The sequence below is a fragment of the Cervus canadensis genome, chromosome 4 (assembly GCF_019320065.1).
Source record: "Cervus canadensis isolate Bull #8, Minnesota chromosome 4, ASM1932006v1, whole genome shotgun sequence".
Classification (NCBI taxonomy): Eukaryota; Metazoa; Chordata; class Mammalia; order Artiodactyla; family Cervidae; genus Cervus; species Cervus canadensis.
Window position 1 is genome coordinate 97,844,315 of NC_057389.1, and position 19,982 is coordinate 97,864,296.

At 48.7% G+C, this 19,982-nt stretch overlaps 1 protein-coding gene across 1 annotated transcript in view; it reads left to right on the forward strand.

The window, feature by feature from the left end:
- Positions 1-19,982, forward strand: part of ADAMTS2 (ADAM metallopeptidase with thrombospondin type 1 motif 2) — a 249,940-nt gene that overhangs the window by 214,464 nt on the left and 15,494 nt on the right. The window contains exons 11-16 of the mRNA XM_043467036.1: positions 8,585-8,730; positions 11,226-11,401; positions 12,454-12,587; positions 14,951-15,074; positions 16,300-16,380; positions 18,030-18,196. Coding sequence (XP_043322971.1) covers positions 8,585-8,730; positions 11,226-11,401; positions 12,454-12,587; positions 14,951-15,074; positions 16,300-16,380; positions 18,030-18,196 — 828 coding nt within the window. The remainder of the gene's footprint in view (positions 1-8,584; positions 8,731-11,225; positions 11,402-12,453; positions 12,588-14,950; positions 15,075-16,299; positions 16,381-18,029; positions 18,197-19,982) is intronic.

The following is a 19,982-nucleotide window of genomic DNA, read 5'->3' on the forward strand; positions in this document are numbered from 1 at the left end:
TGAAATCTTGACAACATCAAAGACAATGTAAAGCTCAGAATATTGCCTCTACTGCAAAAATGTTGACAGCAACAGTTACTGAGTTGCTAATCCAAAAAAGCATTTTAAATCAGTCTCCAACCAAGAAAACATCAAACACCCTGGAATCCACATCCAGAAGCATACCAGATAGCAGTTTCTCCAAATTTGGTCATCTAAATATTCGTATAGCATCACCAATAACTTCTCTAAATTACTGAAAATTAAAAAATATTTCTCTCAACATGCTAGAGCAAGTGTTGGCAAGCTGCAGCACACACACCAATTCTACCTGCCTCCTGTTTTATTTTCCCGTAACAGTTTTACAAAGATGTGACTCACATTTAAATTCCCTCATTTGAAGTGTACAATTCAGTGATTTTCACTGTATCCCTGGAGTTGTACAACCATCACAGCATGATCCACCCCCTCCCCCTCAATCCGGGCAATCACTACTCTATGTCTCCTTAGAGTTGCCTCTTCCTAATATTTCATATAAATGGCATTGTACAATATGTGGCCTTTTTTGACTGGCTTCATTCAATTAGCATGTTTTCAAGGTTCATCCATGTTATACCATTTGTTAGTACTTTATTTCTTTTTATTGCTCGATTATAATCTGCTGTATAGATATACTGTTTTTTATCTATCAGTTTATCAGTTGATGGACATTGAGCTGTTAACTACTTTTCAGTTATTATAAGAAATGCTGCTGCAAACATTTGTGTACTAGTTATTCCATGGATGCATCATTTTTCTTGAATATGTGTCTAGGAGTAGAATTGTTGGTTCTTGTGGTAACTCTAACATTTTGAGAAACTGCTAAACTAATTCCCAAAGCAGCTGTACCTTTTTACATTCCTACTAACAATTTCTCTACATCTGCACCAAAACTTATTACCTGTGTTTTTATTATAACCATCCCAGTGAATGTGAAGTGTTATCTCATTGTGGCTTTGAGCACCTTTTCATGAGCTTAATGACAACTTGTATGTATCTTTTTTGGACAAATGTCTATTCATTATCATCTTTGCTTAATTTTATTTGGGTTATCTTTTTATTATCAAGTTATAATCATTCTTTATTCATTCTGTCATTCTATATTCTGGATACAAATCCCTTATCAGATTGCTCAGGTAAATGGCTTGCAAATATTTTCTCCTATTATTGTCTTTTCACTTTCATGTTAGTATCATTTGATGCATAAAGGTTTTTAATTTTGGTGAAGTCTAATGTAGATAATTTTTCTTTTGTCATTTGTGTTTTGGCGTTGTAACTAAGAAACCATTGCCTTTAGATGAAGAAGGTGTACTCCTGTTCTTTCATTTGGATCTATGATCCATTGTCAGTATTTGTGTAAGGTGTGAGGAAGGAGTCCAACGTTGTTCTTTTGCATGCGAATATCCATTTGTCTCAGCACCATTTGCTGAAGGGGCTATTTTTTCCAATGAATCATTTGGTACCTTTGCTGAAGATCAGTTGATCATATGTAAAGTCTCCTTTCTGGACTGTGTTCTGTTCCAGTAATAATTTTGTTTCTTTATGCCAGAGCCACCCTGTCTTGTTTATTTTAGTTTTGTGGTAAACTTTGAAACAGGTAAGTCTGAGTCCTTTCACTCTGTTTTTTCAAGGTTGTTTTGGCTATTCCTCATCCTTTGACTTGAATTTTTCAGAGTTTCTTGGTTTCTGCAAAATTCTAGCATAAGTGTCGCATTGAGTCACAGATCAATATGGGGAATACAGGCGTTCCTCGATTTATTACACTTTGCTTTATTGCGCTTTGCAGACATTACTTTTTTTTTTTTAAACAAACTGAAGGTTTGTGGCTACCCTGTATTTTGCTGAAAGTTTTCACTTTCGTCTCAGGTTCAAAGGATTTGTTAACAAAATAAGCCACTTGTTAATATAAATGAATGATACAAATATTTATTAGAGAATTATCTAGCTTACTTTCAGTATGCTAACATTAAAAGAAAAGAGAAATAGAAAGAGCAGAAGATACATCACCAAATTGGGTCTGGCCAACACCCAGACCTACTCAGTGCTGGGAAGTCCCGGGTCACAGCGCATCTGGAGCCACAGCTGGGAAAGGTCCCAGGCCGCACCTCTGCTGTGTGGGTGAGGCTTCACAGGCTGCAGTCAGGGGTTCCCGCTTACAATCCCAGGGTGGAGGCAAACTGATATCATCATCCATCTGTGGCCACAGTGCAAGCCTGGTTTCATGTTAACGCGGTTTGTTTTGTCTTGTAAAACTTGGAATGTTGTTACGCCTGGGGCTTGGCCAGCCAGGCCCCCTTCAGGGGCTCAACAATCTCAGGATTGCTCCCCGATCTTACCTAAGGTGCTACAAGCCTTGCACTCACAGCAGGCGGTCACTCCCAGTCACCCCCAGTCAGGGCATGTCCAGGCAGGTTAGACGCAAGGTCAGAGGCCTGCTCGGCTTTGTCTCTGAAGCCTAAACGAGACTGTTCACTTAATTTCCCTAACACCCTGCATTATCAGTTCATGGTTAGCATTTTTGAGCAATAAAATATTCTAAAGTACGATATGTACGTTGTTTTTTTAAGACATAATGTCCACTTAATAACTCACAGTATAGTGTAAACATAGCTTTTACATGTGCTGGGAAGCCAAAAAATCTCATATGGCCCTCCTTACTTTGATATTTGCTTAATTGCGGTAGTCTGAAACTGAACCAGCAGGGTCTCTGAGTATGACTGTGCTGCCATATTAAACTCTGGTCCATGAACATGGGCTGTCTTTCCATTTGCTTAGATCTTTGATCATTGATCTTTCAACAAGTTTTTGTAGTTTTCAGTGTACTAATGTCGCATTTTTTTCCTTCAATTTATCTGTAAAATTTTTTTGTCATTTTTTGATGTTATTGTAAGTAGAATTGTTTTCTTTTTTCAAACTCAAAATGCTAATTTCTTTTTTTATTTTTTAATTGAAGCATAGCTGAATTACAATGTTATGTTACTTACTGCCGTGCAGTAAACTGGTTCAGTTATTTATTTATATAAAATTTTCATATTTATATAAATATTTATAAATTTTATAACATAAGTATTATAATTATATGAATATTTTATATTCTTTTCCATTATGGTTTACCACAGGATATTGAATATAGTTCCCTGTGCTATATAGTAGGACTGTGTTGTTTATCCATTCTGTATATACCAGTTTGCGTCTGCTAACTCCAAACTCCCAATCCAACCCTCCCCCACCTTCCTCCCCCTAGTCAACCACCAGTCTGTTCTCAATGTCTCTGATAGAATTGTTTTCTTAATTTCATTTCAGTTTGTTCATTGCTAGTCTATAGAAATACAATAGATTTTTGTATATCGATCTTGAATCCTGCAATTTCACTGAACTTTTAAAAATTGGTTTTTAGTGGTTTTCAATAGCTTTTAGTGGTTTCCATAGGATTTTCTTCCCTCGTAGCTCAGTTGGTAAAGAATCTGCCTGCAATGCAGGAGACCACGGTTCACTTCCTGGGTCAGGAAGATCCGCTGGAGAAGGGATAGGCTACCCACTCCAGTATTCTGGGGCTTCCCTGGTGGCCCAGCTGGTAAAGAATCCGCCTGCAATGTGGGAGACCTGGGTTCGATCCCTGGGTTGGGAAGATCGCCTAGAGAAGAAAAAGGCTACCCGCTCTAGTATTCTGGCCTGGAGAATTCCATGGACTGTGTGATCCATGGATCACAGAGAGTTGGACACAACTGAGTGACTTTCACTTTCATAGGATTTTCTACATAGAAGATCATTTCATCTGCAAATAGAGATAGTTTTACTTCTTCCTTTCCAGACTGGATGCCCTTCCCTTCTTTTTCTTGCCTAATTGTTCTAGCTAGACCTTTCAGTAGAGTGTTGACTAGAGGTGGTGTTGGCAGACACCCTTTTCTTTCTTCAGATTAGGGGGAAACCATTCGTTCTTTCACCATTAAGCATGATGTTAGGTGGGGTATTTCACTGATGTCCTTTAGCAACTTAGGAACTTCTAGTCTTGAGTGCTTTTTTCAGGAAAGGATGTTGGATTTTGCCAATTTTAGCTTTTGAGTCTTGAGGTGACCATATTGTTTTTCCTTTATTCTTTTCAGATGCTATTCCTTGCATTCCTCAGATAAATTTCACTTGGTAATGATATGTAATCTTTTACTACGCTGTTGGATTTGGTTTGCTAAAATTTTATTGAGAAATTTAAAGTCTATTTTTATGAGAGATGTTGTTCTCTAGTCTTTATCTTATAATATCTTTGTCTGATTTTGGTATCAGGGTAACATTAGCCTCATAGAATAAACTGGGAAAAATCTTCTCTTCCATTTTTGGGGAGAGTTTGTGAAGAATTGGTATTAATTTTTCTTTAAATGTTTGATAGAATTCATCAGTGAAGTAACTGGGCCTTCACCTATTTTTTTGTGAGAAATTTAAAATCACTAATTCAATCTCTTGTTACAGGTCTATTGAAATTTTTAGGTCTTATTAAATCAGCTTTGGTAGTCTGTGTCTTCCTAGAAATTTGCCCATCTTCAGAACTTTCTGTTTTTTTATGTGGATTTCAATTATTCTCTGTTGTCACTTGTTTTCAGCCTGAATAATCTCTTTTAGTATTTCTTTTTTATAACTGTATTGAAGTATAGTTGATTTACAATGTTGTATTAGTTTCAGGTGTATAGCATGGTGATTCAGTTATACATATATATATATATTCATTCTTTCTGTTTCTTTTCTCATATAGGTTATTACAGAATATTGAGTAGAGTTCCCTGTGCTATACAAAAGGTCCTTGTTGGTTATCTATTTTATATATAATAGTGTGTGTATGTTAATCCTAAACTCCTAATTTAGTATTTGCTCTATGGCAGGTCTGCTAGCAGCGAATTATCCCAGATTTTATTTATCTAAGAATATTTTTATTTCACTTTCATTGTTGAGAGATAGTTTTGTTATATATGATTCTTGGTGGACACCATTACCTCTGACCATCATTATTTCTGGTTAAAAGTCAGCTGTTAATCTTATTGGGCTTCCAATGAGTCATTTTTCTTTTCCTTCTTTTGACATTTTTGCTTTGTCTTTCAACAACTTTGACTATAATGTGGGAGTGAATCTCTGCATTTATCTTACTTGTTTAAATTTCTTAGATGTTTACATTAATGTTAGTAATCAAATTTTGGAAGTTTTCAACCATTATCTCTTTGAATATTTTCTACTCCTTTCTCTGTGTTCTCTCCTTTTGGCACTTTTACTATGCACATTTCAGTGAACTTATGGTCTTCCATATGTCTCAGAGGCTCTGTTCATTTTTCTTTATTTCTCCCCTCTCTGCTCTTCAGATTGTATAATTTCCATTGATCTTTATTGAAGTTCATGGAGTCTTCTTCCAGCTCAAATCTATTACTGAGACCTCTAGTGAATTTTTCATTTGTTTTTGTACTTTTAAGCTACAGAATTTATTTTGTTTTCTTTTTCATTTTTAGTTTCTATTACTTTATTGATGCTATTTGACATTGTTCTTATGGTCCCCTTTAGTTCTTCGGATGTGGTTTCCTTTTGTTCTTTGAATGTATTTATAATAGCTGGTTAGAAATTTTTGTCTACTAAGTCTAGCATCTGGGCCTCCTCAAAGGTAATTTCCGTTGCCTGCTTACTTTCCTGTGTATGGATTACATTTCTTTTCACATGTCAGTAATTTTTGTTGAAAACTGGACATTTTAGATAATGCATTGAAGAAGCTCTGGATTTTGGTTATTGACCCCCCAGACCTTGTTGTGCTGTTGTTTGCTTGTTTACCTGTTTATTTGTTTAGTGACCTGGCTGCACTGTTGTAATAAATTTTATTTGCCCTGCAGCATGCAGCTGCTGGTATTGCCCCTCAGAGATCATAGCCTTGGGCATAGGCATAGTCACGGGGCCACACAGCTCCACCCCCACCACCAGAACAGTGGGATTAGCCAGGTTCTCTTTGTCTCTTTCTCTGGTTGTACTGCTAAGCTCTAGCTATTCTGCCTCTATTGGTATCACACCCAGCTTTCACCAGCTGCTAGCTGATTGCTGTATTGTTTTTGACAATGCTCTGGCGTACAAGTTGTCCACAGCCTGACCCAGTTAAATTCTGGACCCTTCACAGGGGCAGGGTGTTACCAGTATTTGAAGCTTGCTCAGGCTTCTGGTGGCTCAAATGGTAAAGATTCCGGCTGTAATGTAGGAGACCTGGGTTCAGTCACTGGGTTGGGAAGATCTCCTGGAGGAGGGCATGGCAACCCACTCCAGCAGTCTTGCCTGGAGAATCCCCATGGACAGAGAAGCCTGGTGGGCTACAGTCGTGGGGTTGCAGAGAGTCAGACATGATGAGTGACTAAGCACAGCACAGTACAGATCCCAGAATTACTCTTAGCTGTCTTCTCTCTGTTACACTTTGGTTGGTTTACTGTTTTACTTGTTGCTTACTAGTATCACGGAGCTACTGGTCTCCTCCTAATTGCTCACTACCAAGATTTCCATCATTTTTGACAATGCCCTTAGGCATGACCTTCCTCTTGCTATGTTCCAAATAAAGTTGGTCCTCTTAGGGTGAGCTATGGAGCTCTTAGTTCTACCTCTCCTTCTGGGAAGACCACTGCAGCACTGCCCTGGAACTGGGAGCAGGGTTTTCCACTTCCAGAGTGACGCTCTTGGTGCCCAGATAGGTCAGTGAATAGGGATAGGATCTACTCTTCTTGGCTGTTCCCTTTCAGCACAGAACGTCTTCCCTGCAAGCACACCCGGGAAGGGTGGCTAGGGTACAGCGTTCTTGGTCTCCCATACTTGGCGTAGAGCCTCCACCCCAGGAGTGAGGACTGGGTGGGCAGAGGGATTTCTCTGCCTGAGACAGATTTTCTGCAACACCGAGTTGCATGCTATGGGAGATGCCAATGGCCTGCCTTTCCCAGGGTGAAACTGTAGCCCTAGACTGGGGGCTGAGGAGACAAGGAAGCTCTGTCTTTATGTGGTAAAGCCGCCATCACACTAAGATGGGGAAAGAATGGGAGAGGGTTGTGGCTCAAATGTATAGACTTCCACGATTCTTACAAGAATTAGTGTATTTTCTCCGTTTGTTGTATTGAGCTTGGGACAGTTTCCAGATGCCTTATTTTATTTTATTATTGAAGTATTTTGTTGTTGGTGGTGGTGTTTTTCAGTCACCTGGGCGCGTCTAACTCTTTGGGACCCCATGGACTACAGCACGCCAGGCCTCTCTGTTCCTCACCATCTCCCAAAGTTTGCCCAAGTGCATGTCCATTGCATAAGTGATACCATCCAGCTATCTCATCCTCTGATGCCCTCTTCTCCTTCTATACTGAAGTATAGTTGATTTACATTATTGTGTTAGTTCCAGGTATACAATAGGGTGATTCAGTAATATTTTTTTTCAGATTGTTTCCATTATGTTATTACAAGATATTTAATGTGGTTTCCTATGATATAACTCAGTCCTTGTTGTCCAGATAATTTAAATGATTTGTTTAGAAAATAGTTTTCACCAGTTAAATGGTTGTTTTACGGAGGAGAGAGTTCACAAGCCTCTTTCAGCTCCATTCTAGAAGTTTCCATGTGCTGCCTGCTTTTGTAAATGAGGTTTTATTGGAACGCAGCCATATCCATCCATTTATGTGTTGTCTGTAGCCACTTTCATGCTCTAATGGCAGAGTTGAATAGTTGCAGTAGAGACCTTGTCACCTGCAAAGATTAAAACAGTTACTATCTGTCCCTTACAGAAGAAGCTTGCTGAAGAACTATCTTTCTACTCTCCCTGTGAAATACAAGCTGACAAAATTGTTGTCATATGAAGAGGGGATGAAAGAGTATGTAGTTAGGATTGCAGCAAACGTGTAAATCAACCAATTCTAAAAAAAAATCATTGTTTTCTGTTTTTGGTTGTTTGTGGTATTTGTCAGTTTTTAAATTTTAAACTTTTTTATATTGTATACTTTCTAATTCTAAATCAGTATTCCATTGTATACCTAATTTAGTAGTTTTAATTTTTCCATCTTCTTCAAGTCGGTCCTAAATTGTATAAGCTTCCTCTTTGGGGTAAGAAGGGCAGCAGTGGGATCAGGTTCAAGTTGAGTTTCCTGTGCTCCGGTGTTCTGCTTCCTATATTTATAAATTCTTACCATGTCAGCATATCACCTGTCCTTCATTTCCGTACTTCATTTAAATTGCTTTTTTAACTTAAACAGTAGACCTTGTATGTCTCTAGAGTCACTGGCTTGATGTGCCGCTTGCATCTTTATAAATGGCCCTGTGTGGGCACGCTGGCCTGGGGGCTTCATCCTGCAGACATGTGTGGAGTGCACTCTGGCTGAGGGGACAGAGCAGGCTGAACGAGGACTGAGGATGGCCGGAGGCCAGGGGGCTGGTGATGGGAATCTGGGCAGGCCAACACCTTACTGCACCTCCCAGAGAGATTCTGAGCTTCCGGGGGTCAGTAGGGCCTTCTCTCTTGTACCTCCAGGGCCGGGCAATCATCATGGACACTGCAGGCTGAAGAGTGGGGGGCATGTGACCTTCTGTCTTTCAGCACTGCTTTAAAGGACACTGCGTCTGGCTGACGCCTGACATTCTCAAACGAGATGGCAACTGGGGTGCCTGGAGCCCCTTCGGCTCCTGCTCGCGTACCTGCGGCACAGGTGTGAAGTTCAGGACCCGTCAGTGCGACAACCCACAGTGAGTTTGCCCCGATGTTTCCCAGTCTTCCTGGGGGGCAGCTGTGGTCCCCACGGGCCCTTGCTAGCCTACCCTATCCCGCAAGGCTCCTGCAGATGTCAGTTCAGGAGAGGGTGTGAGGGCAGGCAACTCTGGCCCCTCTAATCCTCTCTGGGAGGGACCGAGACTTAGGAAGGGGAAGGCTCACAGCCTGCTGGGGGCAGAGCCAGCCCTGGAGACTCGGAAACCTGATCTCCTTCCTCCTGGCCTGCATCCTACTCTAGACCCCAACCTGCTCTGCTCTTCCTGGTTGACGGCATCAAGATAGAAGGTGGAACAGAGATGAGGCAATGGGGGTAAAGAGAAGGGCTCTCTCAGGCCCTGGGAGGCTGAGAGCCTGAGCAGGAGAGCAAATGGTTGCAATCAGGCCAGAGGCAGGGTCAAGCGGCATGCCACCCACGCCCAGCTGCCCAAAAGGAGAAAGCCTGGAGAGGTGCCCGAAGGCCCACCAGGCTCCCACCTCCACCCATGCTCCCTGTCCTGCCTCCCAAGCAGGCCCCAGCCCCTGTGCTATCCTCAGAGCTCCGCGGGCTCCTCTCAAGCACCCTGGGGCTAGTACGTGAGCCTCACGGACTTAGACTGACAAGACAGGAAGTTAGAAACTCAGAGGCTACAGGGTGCTGGGCAAGGACTCTCAGGTTCCGGTCCAGGATGCACAGTCAGAGGGGCAGGTCTGGCCTGACCACCCCCTCTCCCCTCACCGGGCCCTGACTCCTCCTGGCCCCTGCCTGATGTGGGCTCTTGGGGTTCAGGGGACTCACCCCCAGGTCTGGCCCTAGGGGAGATCATGCAGGTTGCAGGTTACTCTGTCTTCTGTCCCTCCCCATATGTGCACTTGAGGGATTTTTCCCCCTCTGGCTGGTCCAGCTTTCTTAGGCAGCAAGGGTTGAAGGGCAGTAGTAACATAAACAAAACTGCCAGAACTACCTGCCAGCCTGTCTGTTCACAAACACTGTCGGGCCTGCCCAGCCCTGGACAGCGCCCCCATTCCCTGCACATCAGTGACCATCAGACAGCACAGATGTGCACACGGAGCTCTGATCATGGCTTGCCTGTGCCAGCCTGGCCTGCGTCAGCACCCAGCCCCCAGAGCCCTGCAGAGCCGGAGACCCCCGCACACCAGGGCACCCCATGGGCCTCCGCTTCCATGTGTCCTCCTGGAGATGACGTCTGGGGCCAGTATCGAGACTTCTGAGGCTCCCCGCTGGGCCCCTGCTCCCTGGGTTGAGTTTCCTCTGTGTTCTTTGCCCTGCCACTCTTGTGATTGCAGAACGGCAGCTTGCAGCATGAGCTCAAGCCCTCCAGTTTCTCTTCCTGCTGGGCCTCCCCTGTATTCTCCCATTCATGCTTTCTTTGGGGATTATCCCAGATTTCTGTTTTAGTATGTCTGTCCCCTGCCTAGCCTGGCCCCTTCCCCCGTTTCTTGCTGCCCGATGCCCTGGGCTTCCCATACCTACACACCCAGGCCTGTACCCTTGCCTGGGAATGCCCGCGTTGTTGTCATTTGTCTGTCGTCCCATCAGTGGCCATGATGTAAATCTCAAAGTCACCCTTTCTTTCATGGTCCCATTCAAACACTGAGCCTCTTGGTTCTTACTCCACAAATCTCTGCGATCATTATTTCCACTGACTTCCCCCAAGAACGTGGCACTGAGCGAGGAGCCTCGTGGAAGCCAGCCCCTTCCATCGTCCGCTCTTCAGTGCTGTATGCTGCACGTCCCTCATCACAGCAGAGCATGACTTTTGCCCAAGACTCAGGTGGGGCCTCGGGTTCTGCTTGGCTCTGTCACACCTGGCAACACTGAAGCCCCCCGCTCCTCCCGAGGTGCTGGCCTGCCACGCTCCAGCACCTGGACTTCCAGGGGCACTTGCTGGCCATCAGCCAGCACCTTTCCTGTGGGGTTGGTGCTTTGTGGACTGGTGGGGTTCTCAGCAAAGTAAAGAAATTACAGAGGCACAGCCCACGTTTTCCTGAGGTGGAGGCAACCTGGAGATGTGCCTGACGCTTGTTGAGAACACCTGTAGCAGGATTCCACTCCTTCAGGATTACTCTGAGTTCTCACTGTGTGTGAGGGCCAGGTCGGGAGGATGTCAGGGAGGCTCACCCAGCTCCTCCACCCTGGGGCTTATGGCCAGAGGCGTGGCAGACCCTACACACCCTCTTACAGATCACTGCTGGTTCACAGCCACAGCTACAGGAGCCGGGGTGGGGCCGGGGGTGCACAGGGGCTGAGTAGGTGCTCCCTTCCCTTGGGGCCCCCAGGAGGATTACCAGCCTCTCCTGTACTGACGCGCCAAAGCTCTGGGACAGGGCAGGGCTGGGTTCCTTCACTCAGCAGAGCTGCCCCCTCACCCCCAAGGCTCAGGGATCCCTGCAAATCCCACAGGTGGCTCTCTAAGTGCTGGCCTCTTCCTGGCGGCACCCCGTTGGAAGGCCTCTCTGCTTTCTCCTCCAGCCCAGCCAATGGGGGCCGCACCTGCTCGGGCCTTGCCTACGACTTCCAGCTCTGCAACTCCCAGGACTGCCCTGATGCGCTGGCCGACTTCCGTGAGGAGCAGTGCCGGCAGTGGGACCTATACTTCGAGCATGGTGACGCTCAACACCACTGGCTGCCCCACGAGCACCGGGATGGTGAGCCCTGGGGGGAGGGGGCACTCGGTGGGGGGCCAGGGCTCACTGGGCCACCGATTCTGCATGGGCCTGCCAGCAGAGCCCAGCCTGGGCTGGGGGCTCATGGCAGCACTGCAGTTCCCGAAAAGCCAGGGAACAGCCTGGCCAAGGATGCAGCAGACAGGGCAAGCTCCAGCTGGCCCCAGGCGCCTGCAGTTGCCCTCTGGTGGACAAGGCTGGCATTGCACCACTAGCCCCTCTCAGCCGTAGGGCAGGGACAGGCCAGAGCTGTCCAAGGAATCAGGTTACCCTTGACCTCTCGTCTTTTGGTGAGAACTCTCAGTTCCAAGTGACGTGAACTGGTTTAAGCACCAAAAAGCATTTGTTGGCTGCTGGAACTGAAAAGTCTGGTAGCTTCAGGCGTGAGAGTGTTTGTATTTCAATTGGATCCCACGCAGTTTCTGTCCTTCCAGGCATGGAGCAGAGGAGGGAGGCGGGGTCTCCGCTGTATCTGTTACCTCAGCTGAGCACCTGTTGCAGCTCCACATGTGCATGCCAGGAGAAGGTTCCAGAGCAGACAGGACCCCCCACCCCACCCCACCCGCAGAGGCGGACTGTGGTCTGGCCAAAAACCAAATAATGATGAGGTGTCTCAGTGACTTCTGAGAAGAGAAGGTGCCTGGTTCCCGAGACTGAAGCAAGGGGAGTTTTATTTGGGGTTACAGAGGTGGACTGGGAAAGGTCTTCAAGCAGAGACCTGGCAAACAGCCAGCTGCCCTTCCCCTGAGTATGGGGTTCTCTAGGTAGGACCCCAGTGATATGAGACCTGGCTGCACCCACAACAGGCTGGCTCAGCTGGGGGAAGCCAAGTCCCGAAGAACAGGGTCATGAAGAGGGTTGCCGTCACTACCCCTCTTTCCCTTTCTCCCCTGGCCCAGGGGTGAATCATAAGGAGACCCTCCTGGGTGGGAGTTTCTCTTTGCGAGGGGCTTCCCTTTAGCAAACTTAGGAAGGAAACTACAAGAAAGTGAGTGGTGCAGCCAGCCAGCCAACACCCCCTGCTTCTCTTCCAGCCAAGGAGCGCTGTCACCTCTACTGTGAGTCCAAGGAGACCGGGGAGGTGGTATCCATGAAGCGCATGGTGCATGACGGGACGCGCTGTTCCTACAAGGACGCCTTCAGCCTCTGCGTGCGTGGGGACTGCAGGGTGAGTGCCCCAGAAGCAGGGGCAGTGACGTCTTAGGGCCTCAGCTTTCTGGGGCTTCGGGAAGATTCGCTGAGGTTAAGCATGCAAAGTACTGCAAACCGCACCTAGATCAGGGCAGGCTCTCAGCAGATGTTGGTTCCCAGACCTGCCCCCTTTTCTAGAAATAGCAGGGAGCCTCTGTAGCTTGTATAAATGTGACAGACTGTAGTGTCAAAGAGGCTCACCTTCCCGAGAAATGAGCATCCTCAGGATATCTCTGGCAGAGAGCGTGCGCAGGTCCCCTGGAGGAGGTGGAAGAGGCTGGAAGAACAGAGAAGTGGGGTGTGGCGTTGTGGGGGGAGAGCTCAGGGATTCTCTCCACTCGTGTTTCAGTAGGATTGTAACCAGCAGGGAGGGCAAGCCATGCAGTCTGCTCATACTCCAAACACCCAAGTATTAATACTTGAAAACAAAGACAGCGATGTCTCCTCCATACTCGTGGGATTTTAATTAAGGGAGGTGGCTGAATGATGACACAGAGATGTCAACTGTCACTAAGGAAGAGCTTACTGCTTTCATTTCCTGAAGGAAGAGCATGCTGCGCTGTGCACCAGGTCCAGTGAGGAGGCAGAAGGAGTGGGGGAACGTCTGGGCCGAAGCTTTTACTGGGGTTTCCATAGTGGGAAAGGGGAGGCAGGCAGAATAAACAGCTTGGGGTTGGCCAGTTTGAAAAATTCTCTAAGACTGCATTGCCAGAAACTGGCTCTGTAGCCCCTTCATAGTCTAGAGACCCAGCCCTCAAAGGTCTTTGTAAGAAAAAAGTCAGAAATCAAAGAGCAAAGGAGAAGGAAGCAGTCTCATAGGAGGGTCTTGAGGGGTGAACTGGCTCTGGGCTTCCTGACAGCCAGGGCAAAGAGGGAAACCTGCTACCGTGCACTCTAGAGCAGGCAGGGAGCAGAGCAGCCAGGAGGAGAGGCTGTCTTCCCTGCTGAGTGCGGTCTTGGGTGTGAACGTGGCCTCAGGCAGTGTGCTCAGAGCCCGGGTCTGCTCCCCACAGAGCTCTGCGGCCCTGGGAGTGGTGTACTGTCGCAGGGCTACAGCAAGTAAAAGGACTGGGATTTGTTACTGCCTCCACCAGGTGGCCTCGGGCAAGGAAACATCCCTGCTCTGTGTGGAACCACTTTTAATACTAGAATGGACAGTGTTGAGAGGATTCATTGAGAGAATGAAGGCAGAAGTATTCCTACCAGCTCTTGTGTCCTGCCCACACACCCCAAGACAGACTGAAGAGGTCACCATTCCTAGGAGCAATGTGAGGGAGGGACCTGCAGGCCTAAGCTTTGGGTGGGAGCTCTGGAGGGCCGCTGCGTGGACGCCCGGGAGAAGGGCAGAGGCCATGTCTGATTTACGTTCATGAGGACACCAGTGTGCTGTGCCGGGGCAGCCTCGGGACTAAGCCCTGGTAGCTCAGCTGGTAAAGAATCCATCTGCAATGCAGGAGACCCCAGTTCGATTCCTGGGTCGGGAAGATCCGCTGGAGAAGGGATAGGCTGCCCACTCCAGTAGTCTTGGGCTTCCCTGGTGGCTCAGCCGGTAAAGAATCCGCCTGCAGTATGGGAGATCTGGGTTCTATTCCTGGGTTGGGAAGATGCCCTGGAGAAGGGAAGGGTTACCCACTCCAGTGTTGTGGCCTGGAGAGTTCCATGGGCTGTGTAGTCCATGGGGTCGCAAAGAGTTGGACACGACTGAGCAGCTTTCACAGTAGGCTGTGCGGAGCCCTCTGCAGGTCACTGTGTCCACAGGAGTGGACGAGTGAGCGGGGAGAAGGCGGGTCCTTGGGTGGGTGTCTTGCCGATCCCACTCGTGACGCCACTTGTCTTGCTGTTCACCCTGTCTGCACTGTTCGCTGAAACCAGGGTAGGCAAGGCGCGAGCTAAGAGGCTGGAAGGAGACTCGAGGAGCCGCTGGACTGCAGACGCATTTATTCTCTCCTGGCTGACGCAGCAACTGTAGCAGTATTCACGGTGTATTCTCTCCTCTCGTGGCTGATCCAAGGGATACAGCCGTGAGGCAGCAGTAACGCCACCGCTTTTTAGGTGGAGCTCACATATCCCTACAGCGCAAGTAACTTGCGGTCAATGCGCAGGGCGACAAATGCGCTCAACTGTTACATAGTCATTATTTACAAAATGTGGGGCACACGCCGTCTGGGCCAACTTACGCTCTCCCTGCAGTGGGCACACAGGGTCTTTCTTGCTCCAAAGCCCGCTCTCCTTCCTCTGCGTCAGGGACTGCCCATACCTGGGCTGCAGAGGGAGCAGGCGCCAGGGCCCAGTGGGGAGCAGGGTCTCAGCGGGCACCGCATTTCCCCCACCCCTCTGCAGAAGGTGGGCTGTGACGGGGTGATCGGCTCCAGCAAGCAGGAGGACAAGTGTGGTGTGTGCGGAGGGGACAACTCCCACTGCAAGGTGGTCAAGGGCACATTCACGCGCTCACCCAAGAAGCTTGGTGAGTGCACCCCTCCCTCCCCCTGCCCAGAGGCCCTGGCCTGCGTGTCTATAGCGCCTGACCCCCGGAAGAGGGGCGCTAAGTCTGGGAGGGTGAGGTGGAGAGGCGATCTTAGGGGTCACTGTGTCAGGCCCCAGGCTGGGTGGGGACAGGGAGAATGCCAGGGTGTGGGGTGCACAAGGTGAGCCTTAAATGTCTTTGTTTGAGGGCTCCCTCCCGAGCTCTCCAAGGCTTTCTGGCCACCACTGGCCTCCCTTGCTCTCTGTCCCACCACTGCCGCCCCCAGTCGCCTGTGAACGGGACCTTTGATGAGCTAGCCAGTGCAGCCTGTGGCCTAGGGAAACATAGGCCTGTCCCAACAGGGCCACAGGAAATTTGGGGCTGGGGAACTTGGGGTCCCTGGCCAAGATGCACTCTGGGAAAACAGCCCTCTGGATGAACCTCCTTCCAGAGTGGTCCCTCCACCTGACTTTGGGGCTCTGGGTGGGCCTGCGGTAGCTGACTGCTCTGCCTCTGACTGAAATGGGGAGAAGCCACTTTGGTGGGCTTCCCAGGTCCTCACTGGTAAAGAAGCTACCTGCCAGTGCAGAAGACCAGGAGATGAGTGTTCCATCCCTGGGTCAGGAAGATCCCCTGGAGAAGGGCCTGGCAGCCCACTCCAGTGTTCTGGCCTGGAGAAGCCCCAGGGACAGAGGAGCCTGGTGGGCTGTATAGTCCATGGGGTCACACAGAGTTGGACATGACTGAGTGACCGAGCGCCCATGCATGCACGCGGGCACTTTGGTTCAGCTCTTTTGGAAGACGGGCCTGGAGCAAACCTGCCAGACTCCACTCAGAGCTGGTGCTGGGCTGCTGCCAGCTGGCCCTCTGCACAGTCCCATGTGAGCAGGGATTAAGCTGCTGAGGTCCAGGGAGACCGAGCAGTTTGCTGAAGGCCTCTCTCCTGGTTGTGGCATCTTAGCTCCATGTGGGGCATGACTCCGGGGCTACTCATGAGGACACCCACCGAGCTTTCAATGGAAGAGGTTGAAGAAGCGCCTGGATTTGAAAATGAGCCGGAGGGCTGTTGCTGTTTGGGATACACTAGCTTTCCCGTGGGCCCCTCTCTCAGTGGGCAGAGCCCATCAAACACTGGGCACCATTGAGGGCAAGGCCCTCCTCGCATTGTCCGCCTTTGACAGCCTCTCCTTCTCATTTGGCTTTGTCTCCCTGCATCTCAACCAAGGTTACATCAAGATGTTTGAGATCCCGGCAGGAGCCAGACATCTGCTAATCCAGGAAGCAGATACCACCAGCCATCACCTGGGTGAGTGCCGGAGCCCAGACAGTGCAATGGCTCCACAGCCTGACTCTTCTGGGGATCGGGGGCCTGAATGGGAGGCGTGGGCTGCACCCCTGTCTCCTCTGTCACTGGCTTGGCCCAGCTGATGGGTGGATCTCTCCTTTAGTACTTTCCCAATGGAGAGGCCAGGGTTGGGATCAGAGGGCTTCCCTCGCAGCAGTTTTGGAGGGACGTGTGTCTAAGGCATGCACCCCTCCCACCTCAAGGTTGAAGGGGAAGCCCTCTGCTCACTGGAAGGCAGCAAGGTCCATAAGCAGTGGATGCCGAGGCCAGCTGGGAGATGGGTGTATTTGCATATTTTCATTTAGTTTCATTTTAAATTCAAGTGATTCTTTTGGAATAGAGATTCCGGGCATCTCTTGAGAATTGGATGTTCTAACAACTTGGGGTGCCCCTTCTCACATGGCAGCCGCTGTGGTGCTGTGCTGCAGGCTGCCTGGAACCTCTCACAGGGGTTCCCTCATCCACACCCCCCTACTGCAGGGCTGAAGTAGTAAGTGATGCTGGGGGTCAGTGAGGGGACCCCACACAAGTCCTTTCTAGGTTGGGCCCCATCTTCTTCCCAGTGCCCTGGAGGCCAAACTGGGTCAGGGGATCCCTGGCTGCAGGCATCTAGCACCCCCGCTGATGTGAGCAAACACCACTCTTTTTAAAAAACAAGTATTTCTTTCTTCCTTGTTTTTAGACTTTTATGTTGCTATCCCAAAATGGATAGCCAGTACTACTTGTTTTAAGTAGAAGGCAAATATAAAAGTCAACCCCTTAGAAAAAAGACACTTCTACCTAAACATTGTTTCCTGCCCAGTGCCATCCCTACAAAGGAGGAGGGAGGGTTAATGACCAGCTGGGGACCTCCTGGCACTTACCACAGCTCTCAAGGGAGTCTAGGAAACTTGTGCAGGGAACATTTTCCTCACTGTTATCCCGTGATTTTTGTGCCCAGTCTGTGGCCTCCCTGCTAAAATCTTCCAGCAGCCCCCCAGTAGCCACTTTCCACACTCTGGCAAGTGTGGGGCTTTGTGACCAGCGGATTCTCATCTCCTCGACATTCTTTGTGGATGCATAGTGGCCTGGGTGGTCCCCGAGTCAGGTCAGGCCTCTTTGGGATGTAGGAAACCGGTGGGGCACCAAGCTGAGCCATAGTTATCAACAGGGTGGGCGGATGTATGGGACGTATGCTCACCCCAGGGCAGGAAGCCCTGGTGTCCAGCAGGTACCCCTCGCCCAGGGAGCTGGGACAGGAAGGGCAGTGGCTCTGAGAGCCCCCCGAGTGCTCCAAGTAGACTGCAGGGACGTGGCCCTGGTGGCTGCTAAGTCCCTACCATGGAGCCTCTCCCCCAGGGCCTGAGAGGCAGATCCAGGAAAGAGCCCCAGACCCGGCAGAAGTGGGGGTTGGAGGGAAACCCAGGTCCAGTGCAGAGACAAAGGACAAGGCAGGCTGCCAAGGTGGCTTGGGCTGTCAGCGGGACTGATGGGCCCCTGGAGGAGGGCACTTGGAAGACTAGGGGCTCTGCTCCCCCAACTCCCCCAACCTGTTCAAACTAGTGAACCCTGCTGACCTGCCCCCCCGGTGGTCATGGCTGTCTTCCGTCATTCTGTCTTTTATCATTCAGCTGTCAAAAACCTGGAGACAGGCAAGTTCATCTTAAATGAAGAGAATGACGTGGATCCCAACTCCAAGACCTTCATTGCCATGGGTGTGGAGTGGGAGTACCGGAATGAGGACGGCCGGGAGACGCTGCAGACCATGGGCCCCCTCCACGGCACCATCACTGTGCTGGTAAGTCAGACAGGGGCCAGGCCTGCCGCCTCTTGCAGCGTGAGGCAGGTGGGGCACGTGGCTGCTGGGGAATGGGTGGGGCGGTGCCTGGGAGCCCTGCGCCTCCCTGCATCCTTCGGGCCAGATTCTGCACGGCCCCTCCGGCCTGACCTTTGAGCTGAGGATCTCCATCTCTGTGTCAGAGTGAGGCGCACACATGGACCCACCGGCCTGGCTTTGGGCCCTGTGTCCCTGGGTGCCTAGAGACAAAATGCCCTGTAAGCATTTAGGCTTCCCCCTCCACAAAGAACTCTGGGCGACATTCACGGCCGCCTCTCATCATGCTTATTCTTGTCTGCTACTGCATTCAAACCCTGAAACTCCCTGGGGGTGACCGATGGGGGGCTCCAGGAAATTGGACTGCTAGACCCTGGGCACACTAAGACTTTGTCTCTGAGCAGGACTGGACCCGGGTCCCCTGAGTCCAGGACCACAGGCTGTTCCTGGTGATGGGCACACAGAGGGGGTTTGATTTCCTAATTCACTTTTGAAAAATTAATTTCAATTGCATATGCTATATATTTTATGAGTAAAAAAATAATTGAAACACTGCAAATAAGGCTCAGGTGTCAAGGTGAGCACACCGCGTTGGGGCCAGCGCCCCGCAAGAGGGTGTGCAGCGAGGGGTGGGGTGCTCACGAGCACTGTGCTCTGCTCACGCGCCCACGTGCCCGTTCATCCCCAGAAGCGCCTCTGTCAGTGCACATACAGCCGGGCCTCAGAACCGGCTGTTCCTGTGTTGGTAAATTCACCTGCCGAAAGCATTTCTAATCTCAAAACTGGTACAGGCGTCCCTCAGGAGAAATAGGTAGGTTTGGTTCCAGGCGACCACAGTAAAGTGAATGTCAGTGATGCAAGTCATGCGAATGTGTTTGTTTCCCAGTGCATAGGAGTTATGTTACACTGTCCTGTAGTCTGTGAAATGTGTGATAGCCTTGGGTCTAAAACACAATGCACATACCTCAATTAAAAATAAAAAGCAAAAAGTCAGCTACAGTAGTAACATCAAAGACCACTTGGTCAGAGATCACCATAATAAAAGTGATAATAATTGTTCTGCTGAAAGAGTTATGTCCTGCTGAGACTTACTTTTGGTTTCAGGTTCAGAGGATTCACTGGCAAAATAACCACCCTAGGCTTCCCTGGTGGTTCAGACTATAAAGAATCTGCCTGCAATGGAGGAGATCCCAGTGTGATTCCTGGGTCTGGAAGATCCCCTGGAGAAGGGATAGGCTACCCACTCCAGATTCTTGGGCTTCCCTGGTGATTCAGACGGTAGAGAAGCCACATGCAATGCAGGAGACCTGGGTTCAATTCCTGGGTTGGGAAGATCCCCTGCAGGAGGGCATGGCAGCCCACTCTGGTATTCTTGCCGGATAATCCCATGGACAGAGGAGCCTGGTGGGCCACAGTCCATGGGGTCACAAGGAGTCGGACACGACTGAGCAGCAAACACACAGCACATTTAGTAAGCAAGAAATAAGGAAGTTTATTACATTAGTAGTGAGTTACGTACGAGGACAAGTGATATAGCAAGAAGTTAGTATACATACGTTGCCACAAGAAATATATATATTATATATATTAGATTATATATATTATATATAATATGTTACATTAGATATAATATTATAGATATATTATATTGTATTATTATATATTACTATATATAATATGTTATTATATTATATATTATATTATATATATAACATAATATATAATAAGTATATATAATTATATTTGTATA